At 38.8% G+C, this 9865-nt stretch overlaps 2 protein-coding genes across 2 annotated transcripts; one reads left to right on the top strand and one right to left on the bottom strand.

The window, feature by feature from the left end:
- Positions 1-870: 870 nt before the first annotated feature.
- Positions 871-4619, top strand: LOC114378090 (FT-interacting protein 7-like). Its single transcript, XM_028336625.1, has one exon. The coding sequence runs from the start codon at positions 1355-1357 to the stop codon at positions 4385-4387; it is 3033 nt and encodes a 1010-aa protein (XP_028192426.1). The 5' UTR covers positions 871-1354; the 3' UTR covers positions 4388-4619.
- Positions 4620-4699: 80 nt separating this feature from the next.
- On the bottom strand, positions 4700-9384 carry LOC114378091 (threonylcarbamoyladenosine tRNA methylthiotransferase). Its single transcript, XM_028336626.1, has 11 exons — positions 9179-9384; positions 9053-9091; positions 8890-8981; positions 8472-8721; positions 8232-8351; positions 8064-8139; positions 7697-7905; positions 7511-7619; positions 7056-7148; positions 5923-6083; positions 4700-5434 (listed from the first exon to the last, which is right to left on the bottom strand). The coding sequence occupies exons 1-11, from the start codon at positions 9323-9325 to the stop codon at positions 4901-4903; spliced, it is 1830 nt and encodes a 609-aa protein (XP_028192427.1). The 5' UTR covers positions 9326-9384; the 3' UTR covers positions 4700-4900.
- Between the last annotated feature and the right edge of the window lie 481 nt (positions 9385-9865).

Here is a 9865-nt window from a genome sequence, read left to right as displayed (position 1 = left end):
TAGTTGATTCTGATTCAACATTTAATAAAGTTCTTTTATTTTTTAATAATAACATTGTAGTTAAACTTTTAGTTCTGCTTACTAGATTAACTATTTGAATTAAATTTCCGTGACTTGAGTTTTTTTATTTTTAATGAATTAGGCAAGGGTTTTGTGCTTTTTATTATTACAAATTTAAAGAAGCTTTTGGTTCTGTTTAGTAACCTCAGGCCAAACTGATTTAAACAGGATTTTTATATGGACTTATTAGAGTGAGTTTGAGTACAAATTGGAATCATGTTGAACATGACTCTATTAAAATTTTCCCTTCACTTTCAGGTTTATTACAATGTATGTAAAAATATTAAACAGACAATCAAATACATACATAATAAATTTGTAAAAATCAGGCACTGTGTATATATTTTTTATTGATTATCATATGAAAACTGATAAATTGAAGGAAAAGAAGACAATCAAATGTTACATTTACGGATTACGTGCATATTTGAATTTCAGTTTTATAAAAGGAAAAGATTTAAATAGTTTTACAAATTTCATTTTAATCCAAAATTCTGGTTGGAGTTAAAAAAAAACAAACATGTAGATATCATCAAGCAGAATAATTATTTTGCCGACCTTTTGGACAAGATTCACAGGTTGGGGTGAGCGGGTAAGGTTAAGGACATCATCCCCAACACAACCGAGTCGAATAATGGATCCGCCTTAATTCCTTTGAAAGGGAGATATCCTATCAAAAGTGAAATCTGCTTTTTCTTTCAAAATTATTTATTTATTAAGCATTAACAGTGCTTGAATGTTTTCGTAGCTTCCATATGACCCACTATATTATTTTAATATCATCCACCTAAACTTTATCTCCATCTTCAACCCCACGTTATTATTAATCCAAAACCAACACCACCAGCATTAATATTTAACTCTAGAAAACATTTAACACCACCTCAGCCAGAAAAACAGGCCAAAAATGTGGTATTAATATACAGAACAGAACTATTATGTTACACATAAATCTAAAAACAAAATTAAAGAAGTAAGTAAATGTGTGCATGTTTTTGTTTTGGATGGTAAGTTGTGGGCGTCTAATATTCTCTCTCTAAGCAAAGAGACGTAGAAGTAGCCACTTGAATCTCTCCCCGGTAGAAAGGCACATGAAGGAAGGGGCCACCAAACCAAACCAAACAGCAATAGCATATGCCATTTCTCTCTGTAACAAAAGTTTCTGTCTTCACACTCCAAATGAGAAGCATATCTCATCACCAATCATCACTGCTACAGCTTACTCGTCTCCCTGCCCTGCCAGTGCCTTCACTTCACTTGCACTCTTTAGATCATAATTGAATTGAATTTGTTGATGATGAACAGACTGGTGGTAGAAGTTGTGGAGGCTAGCGACCTGATGCCCAAAGATGGGGAAGGGTCAGCTAGCCCCTTTGTAGAGGTAAAGTTGGATGAGCAGCAGCACAGCACTGAAACAAAGCACAAAGACCTGAATCCTTGTTGGAATGAAAAGTTTGTGTTCAACATCAATAACCCCAGAGATCTTGCGCACAAGACAATTGAAGTGGTTGTATACAATCACAACGATAGGAACCACAATAACTTCCTCGGAAGGGTGAGACTTTCAGGCGCCTCTATCCCTCTATCGGAGTCCCAGGCTCGTGTGGAACGCTACCCACTTGAGAAACGTGGCCTCTTCTCAAACATCAGGGGAGATATTGCTCTCAGATGTTATGCGGTGCATGATCATGCTGATGCTGAGGAACACCATCACCCCCAAGTAGACACTCCTGCTGCTGAGGAGGCGTATCAGGGCACTCCCTTTCAAGAAATAAACCCCAACATCAACATGGTGCTAGATGAGGAAAGCGTGGTTGGTGACGGGGACAAGAATAAGAAGAAGAAGATGAAAAAGAAAGAGAAGGAAGTCAGGACTTTTCACTCTATTCCAGCAGCAGCGAAGGCATACCCGGCGCCGGCAATGGAAACAACGCAAAGGAGGGTTGATTTTGCAAAAGCTGGGCCACCCAATGTAATGTTAATGCAGCAGATCCCTAGGCAAAATCCTGAGTATTCGTTGGTGGAGACTAGTCCACCACTGGCGGCTCGTTTGCGCTATAGAGGAGGAGGAGGAGGGGACAAGATATCCACCACCTACGACTTAGTGGAACAGATGAATTACTTGTACGTGAATGTCGTCAAGGCTAGGGATCTACCTGTCATGGATATAACTGGAAGCCTTGACCCTTATGTGGAAGTCAAGCTTGGTAACTACAAGGGCCTGACCAAGCACTTGGACAAGAACCAGAACCCTGTCTGGAAGCAAATCTTTGCCTTCTCCAAGGACAGGTTGCAGTCCAATTTGCTTGAAGTCACCGTCAAGGATAAGGACATTGGCAAGGATGATTTTGTGGGGAGAGTTATGTTTGATCTCACCGAGGTTCCTCTTCGGGTACCCCCTGACAGCCCCTTGGCTCCTCAATGGTACAGACTGGAGGACAAGAAGGGCCAAAAAATTCATAATAACGGGGAAATCATGCTTGCGGTTTGGATGGGAACTCAAGCGGATGAGTCCTTCCCGGAGGCCTGGCACTCTGATGCTCACAACGTTAGTCACTCCAACCTTTCAAACACCCGCTCAAAGGTCTACTTCTCCCCCAAGCTTTACTATCTTAGAGTTCAAGTAATCGAGGCTCAGGATCTCGTTCCTTCCGAAAAAGGAAGGCCCCCTGACTCCCTTGTTAGAGTGCAGCTAGGGAATCAGATGAGATTCACCCGGCCTTCTCAAATTAGAGGCACCAACCCTGTTTGGAATGACGAGCTTATGTTTGTGGCCGCCGAGCCATTTGAGGATTTTATCATTGTCACTGTTGAGGACAAAGTTGGTCCTAATGTTGAAATCTTAGGAAGGGAGATCATATCCGTCAGAAGTGTTCTTCCCAGACACGAGTCCAGCAAGAAGCTCCCCGATTCTCGTTGGTTCAATTTACACAGGCCCAATGCGGTTGGCGAGGAAGAAACACAGAAAAAGAAGGAGAAATTCTCAAGCAAGATTCACCTCCGAGTGTGTCTTGAGGCCGGCTACCACGTGCTTGATGAGTCCACGCATTTCAGCAGTGATCTTCAGCCATCCTCCAAACATTTGAGGAAGAAAAACATTGGAATTCTCGAACTTGGGATCCTTAGTGCCCGCAATTTGCTGCCCATGAAGGCCAGGGAAGGGAGGACTACTGATGCATACTGTGTGGCCAAGTATGGCAACAAATGGGTTCGAACCAGAACTCTGCTTGATACTCTCTCCCCTCGATGGAATGAGCAATATACCTGGGAGGTTCATGATCCGTGCACTGTCATCACAGTTGGGGTTTTTGACAACCACCACATCAATGGGAGCAGTGATGCCAGAGATCAGAGAATTGGAAAGGTGAGAATCAGGTTGTCAACTCTGGAGACTGATAGGGTGTATACTCATTTTTATCCTCTGCTGGTTCTCCAACCCAATGGCCTGAAGAAGAATGGAGAGCTTCACTTGGCAGTGAGATTCACTTGCACCGCATGGGTTAACATGGTAGCCCAGTATGGTAGGCCTTTGCTGCCCAAAATGCATTATGTCCAACCAATACCCGTCAGGCACATAGATTGGCTCCGCCACCAGGCCATGCAGATTGTGGCAGCTCGCCTATCTAGAGCCGAGCCACCCCTTAGGCGTGAAGCAGTTGAGTACATGCTCGACGTTGACTACCACATGTGGAGTTTAAGGAGAAGCAAAGCCAACTTTCAACGCATAATGTCACTCCTCAAAGGAGTTACAGCTATTTGCAAATGGTTTGATGACATCTGTACCTGGAGAAACCCAATCACAACCTGCCTTGTTCACGTCTTGTTCTTGATACTGGTTTGCTACCCGGAATTGATACTGCCCACCATTTTTCTTTACTTGTTTGTAATTGGTATTTGGAATTACCGGTTCAGGCCAAGGCATCCACCCCACATGGATGCTAGGCTTTCACAAGCAGAAGCTGCTCACCCAGATGAACTGGACGAGGAATTTGACACTTTTCCAACAACAAAACCTTCAGATATTGTGAGAATGAGGTATGACAGATTGCGGAGTGTGGCAGGTAGAGTGCAGACTGTGGTTGGAGATTTGGCTACTCAAGGAGAAAGAGCTCAAGCCATACTTGGTTGGAGAGACTCCAGGGCTACATCCATCTTCATCATCTTCTCACTCATTTGGGCTGTTTTCATTTACATTACTCCCTTCCAAGTCGTTGCAATTCTAGTTGGCCTCTATATGCTACGTCATCCTCGGTTTAGGAGCAAGATGCCATCGGTACCAGTTAATTTCTTCAAGAGATTGCCTTCCAAATCAGATATGCTGATATGATGACCCGCTTCTGTTTCTCTTTTCTTTTTATCCATCATCCACCACCTAATAACGTATGAATAAACACACCTTCACCATTACAACACGTAAATTAAAGAGGGTACATCAAATATGTGCACATACATAGTACCCCTCCAATTTCATTAGCAAAAACACACTTTCATTGTATGAAAGTATATATGTAAATCCCAAAGCTTCAGTTTCAGCTATGAAAATAAATATTCTTCGTGCTCGTAACAGCTTTATTTAAATTACCTAGTGCTGTACTTCCTAATATTTTTAACCACGCAAAAAATAAATGGCCAGTCACGGTGAGCTATAACAAGCTAGTTCGTTCGTTCTCATAAATCATGCCCCAAAAGGGTTTTCTATGAATCATATCATATATCAATACAACTGCCGTAAAACCTAAAGCAAGATGCGGATACATGTGAAAACACTTCATAAAATCCGAGCAATTTGTACAAGTCAAAATTTTGGAACGACAGATTGATTCGGAAAAACTAAAACCTTTTATTGGGACCAAATAACTCTAAACATAACAGCTACTACTAGAGCCATAATCGTCAAGATGCTGATAGATATTCCACCCAAAAGAACCTTATCAACGAAGTCCCACTTCCTCATGATTCCTTCTTGCTTTTTAACAGATCCCGAGGCAAGCTCACTCTCAACCGTTTTGTGCAGATGCTCCCGCTTCCTCAGCATCCATCCAATGAAATTTCTTTTGCTTTGGTTCTGTGGCACTGCACTGCCTCTTGAATTATCATTATTTTCGAGAGTACCCTGACCACAACAGATGTCATTTCCACAGGCACAATATTCTGGCTCTTCTGAAAATCCACCAGTCTTGGCTGAGTTACCGCAATCCTGATTAGGAACCAGCTTGTTTAGAGCTTTATTGTCACTTACAGGGTTCACTGTCTCAATTACATCCCCAAAAACTGACCACCTTCCCACGGATGTTATCTTAACCATAGCTGAAGTTCCCAGCATATTGTCTGGAGCAAGTACAAGAACTTGTATATATCCTTTTGTATGACCAACCTTCGGCATTGACAAATAAAATAATTAGATCCCTGTCTTTCAAAAAAGAAAGCCGATGAAAAAAAAAAAAAAGAAACTGAAGATTTTTAAGTCCATGGAAAGAAGCAAGGCATGTTTGCAAACTAAACCAACTAGTCTCAAGGATTGTTTGTATTTTGAAACACACTAGACGATTATCAAAAGAACAGTTTAGCTTGGAAACAAAAAATTGTGCTATTCAATATTACTCTTGATAAATGGAATGGGAAAAAAAACAGACAGATTAGGAAAACCTCATATGACGCTTGCCCTAAACTTCTTTCTTTGGCACTTTAGCAGGTTCATGGCAATAAAAATATTCAATATTGAGATACCAGAAATCAGAGTTCAGGCTTCAGCCACAGCCACAACCATAAATGAATTGGATGCAACAAATGACATACTTTAATGGAATACATTTAAAAGCAACAAAAATAAATCATGATTCAAGATCTACTACGCTGTCTTACCAAGTGAACTCCATCAGATGCAATATCAGTAATCCAAATTCTTTCCACTTTGCCTTCCATCCCAGAGTATGGTGTGAAGGATTCAAAGACATTTGTCAGTTCACGGCTTCTTCTCTTAACCACATTACTTGGAACCTTTTTCATCCTTGCAGCAGGTGTCCCTATCATTTTGTAGTATTATTATTATTTGTCAGGGGTTAGGAAATTATTTTAAAATGAAAATAGAGAAATACCGTGGCATATGCATCTTATATAAATGCTATCAGACCTTTGGTAGTAATTTAGATGGTCTAATTTTCCAAGCACCAAAATTTAAACCAGGCGAATGCAAATTTCCCAACAGCTCCAATCCCACCCCACCCGACCCCAGTATTGAAATTACTTTTTTACCCCAACATCACAGCATGTTGCCTAAAGTTGCTATACGCTACTTAAGTAAACAGAGAGTACAATTTATCTGTGCAAATGTACAGTACACTAAATTCAGATGATTATCAAGAAAAGCAATTATCCAAAATCACCTAAGATAGAGAGATGGGGAGAGAAAAAATAGAAATATGCAAATCACAAATCATGTATCAACTATCATTAATCAACAAAAATACGTCTTTTTTTTTATTTGTTCATAACAATTAGAAAAGATGTTATTGACAAAACAATAGCTCAGACAAGCACCTCTCAGCAGTCATCCAAAAGGATTGTGACCCTTCATACTGAGTTAGTAGCATACAATAACACCTAGAAAATGGGTAAAATGAAAGATGGAAGAACCAAGAACTTCTAATTGCTGCTTAACGCATATATTAAGACTACAATTATTAGGAGCACTTTTTGATCGAAAGAAACATTCCAGTACAATTTGGGGTTGTGTTTCAGTTTACAAGGCTGTCACAAGTGTGGGGTTTGGGACGGTCAGAAATACAGAACCTTACAAGCATGGTTGCAACTGGTAAGGCAGCAACTACCCCCCACACCCCTCCAAAATAAATAAGAAAAACAAACACAGCACCCTGTGGATCTAAGACATCATAAACTTACTTTCACAATGTACTACAGACTTGGTACCTAGTTTGATTTCATCCTTAAAATGATGTTAATTGTTGCATTCAATATTAAGTTGTCAGATCGCAAACCTGGTCGAGGATAAAATTGTGAAATATGAACTTGAGGTAACTTGTACTCTTTAATAAGGTTGATAGTTTGCAAAAAATCTTCATCAGTTTCACCTGAAAAGGCACAAGAAATAAGTGTTACTAAGATCAAGATCAATGTTTGATACATTCCAGACTATCTATATGAATTCCAAATCATTTCAATCACATAGAGTATAAACATAAAGACTAATTGAATATTGTTTCACATTTCCAGTCCATAAATAACACCCCAAGTCCCCAATTATAATGTCAATTTAACATGTCATTTATTATTAAATTTTATAAGAATCTCATGCTTAGATTACAGCGACATGTTTTCATACAAAATGAATCATAATTTCAAGAGTTATTTTACACAAGACATTTATTGCTCAAAATTATGCATGTCAGGAAACGGTATGTAACAGAACACATAACAAAGATCATCCGCTAACCAGGAAATCCACATATTATATCAGTGGCAATCTGCATCTCTGGCACAAGCTCAGTTAGAGTATCTACAACAGTCCTGAACTCGCTCACAGTATATTCTCGATTCATTGCCTGATACATTCAGATTAGTTAATATATTATTTAGCATATTATTGTATACAATCTTATCAATAATTTTTATGACTTACACTCAAAATGGTATCACTTCCAGATTGAACCGGTACATGCAGAAAAGAGTAAACACATGGATGGCGCAAAATCTCAGCAATCTCCTTCAAGTGTTCAAGTATATATGGTGGATTAGTCATTCCAATACGCAACATTGTGCTTGCATCAGCTGGTAGTTCTGCTACTAAGGCATTCAATAATGTTGGAAGATTGACACCAATGTCACGACCTGTAAAACATCATAACCCAAGAAAATAAAACCCGCACTCAATTTTATATCATTTTGAACAACCTGAACTGCTTTGAGGTGTACACATAAGATCAAGTCCGCAACTATCTTAAATTAGTGAAAGATATTGAAGGACTCCAACCAACATTAGAAATTACCATATGCTCCAGTGTCTTCACTGCTAAGCCATATCTCTTTAACCCCTTCAGATATGACAGATTTTACACGCCCAACCTTCATTAATTACGGATTAATATATGTAAGCAAACTGAAAATATATAGGTGATCCCCAGCATACATATATAGCTGACTGTGATAGTACTTACAAGGCTATCAATTGTGTAACTTCCTAGGTGACCCCGAGCATGCTTTGTCTTGCAATAAGTGCAAGCACCTAAACAACCAACATTAATAGGAAGAATCTCAACAAACTTGTTCTTCCTTACCTGTTACAGAAGAATTATGAACCCCCAGAATAATTTGCAAAATCAAGTTAATTTAGAAAACAAAAAATATACATGATAATTGGGATCCATAGGAATAATAAAATAAGTTGGAATTCAAACCTTTGGAAGGTCAAGTGCTGGCAATTTCTTACGGGTCAAAAGACGCACTTCATGACCTTTTAAAGTCTCCTCTACAATTTCAACAACACGATCGATTTGCTGGACTCCAACTATGCTGATTCCTTCGAGCTCTTTCAAATCCCGACTTCCTTGAGGGACACAACCAGCAACAACTAGTGGTTTATTTGAAGATTTTCCTTTTGATATGATGGTATCCATAGCAGATTGACTTGGGGATTTGACCGTGCAACTGCAGCAATGAGATTTTGTTTTCATAAGTATAAATGGTTATGCATTAATGTAATTGTTTGCTTAGCTAAAAAAAGACAAGTCCAATTCCTCTAATGCGTCCATAGGCATAAATCACATAACCTCAGGAGCTAAAGTGTATGTGTATGAAGTAAAGAGAGGGACTGACGTGTTGATGAGCCAGAGATCTGCATGGTCAGGATCATCGCTCAATGAATAGCCAAAAGCAGAAAGCTGACCAGCCATATATTCACTGTCACTCTGTTCAAATCAAAGATGAAATCGTAATAAATTCTAAGATAGGATAGGATGCAGAAGGGGGCAGCACTTGCCTGGTTATGAGAGCAGCCAAAGGTCTTTATGAAGATAGTCTGTGCAGAGGGAACAAAGAATAAGAAGAAGAAAGAAGAAGAAGAAGAAGAAGAAGAAGAAGGAGGCAATGAGGTAGGGAAGGGTACCTGAGTGCCAGGGATTGCAGGTGAAGGCGAAAGCGAAGAAGAAGAGAGTTGATTCCGCTTTGTCCCCACGCCAACAGCCGCTGCTAATGGCAAACGAAAGCCCGGTGGAGTTGCACTTCCAATCAGCAAATCCTCAATGTCCTCCATCCCCTCTCCCTCAGCCCCTCTTCTCCAAACAAAACGCTTTATATTAACACTGCTCTGCTCGCCCTACAAAACCTATTTTCACTTTTATTTCTTTCTATTTTCTTATGGATCTTTCCTTCTGTACCAATCTTAATTTTTTCCATAATATTTCTAGTCATTTTAATCCTTACATGCTATGAATAATGCTATTATTATTATTATTAGGAACTGTATTTTTAAATTAAAAGTAAAAAAGAAAAAACAGTTGAAGAATGTAGTTATATATTTTGGAGGTTCACAAAGAAATGAAAACAATTATATATTGAAAGATAATTTAAAAATGAGAAATATGTATATTAAAATCGATAGTTTTTTTAATTATTATTAGTAGAGGAGTATTTTGTATATTTCTCTGTTTTTTTTAAAAACAAATAAAAGAGGGAGAGAGAAAAAAAAAGGTAAGTTAATTAAACTATGAGAATGAACAGCTAGTTATATAGTATCTTAATAAAAAAATTAAGAATAAAAATGTCTAACAAAAATTATTCAAATATTATTATT

The sequence above is a fragment of the Glycine soja genome, chromosome 12 (assembly GCF_004193775.1).
Source record: "Glycine soja cultivar W05 chromosome 12, ASM419377v2, whole genome shotgun sequence".
Lineage (NCBI taxonomy): Eukaryota > Viridiplantae > Streptophyta > Magnoliopsida > Fabales > Fabaceae > Glycine > Glycine soja.
This window is presented reverse-complemented; position numbering and strand designations above follow the sequence as displayed.

Excerpts from the sequence above, each read along its gene's own strand:
- LOC114378090 (XM_028336625.1), top strand. The coding sequence starts at position 1,355 with ATGATGAACAGACTGGTGGTAGAAGTTGTGGAGGCTAGCGACCTGATG.
- LOC114378091 (XM_028336626.1), bottom strand. The coding sequence starts at position 9,325 with ATGGAGGACATTGAGGATTTGCTGATTGGAAGTGCAACTCCACCGGGC. Across the intron at positions 9,092-9,178 it reads CTGCAATCCCTGGCACTCAG|ACTATCTTCATAAAGACCTT; the intron begins GTACCCTTCCCT and ends CCCTCTGCACAG. Across the intron at positions 8,982-9,052 it reads TTGGCTGCTCTCATAACCAG|AGTGACAGTGAATATATGGC; the intron begins GCAAGTGCTGCC and ends TGATTTGAACAG.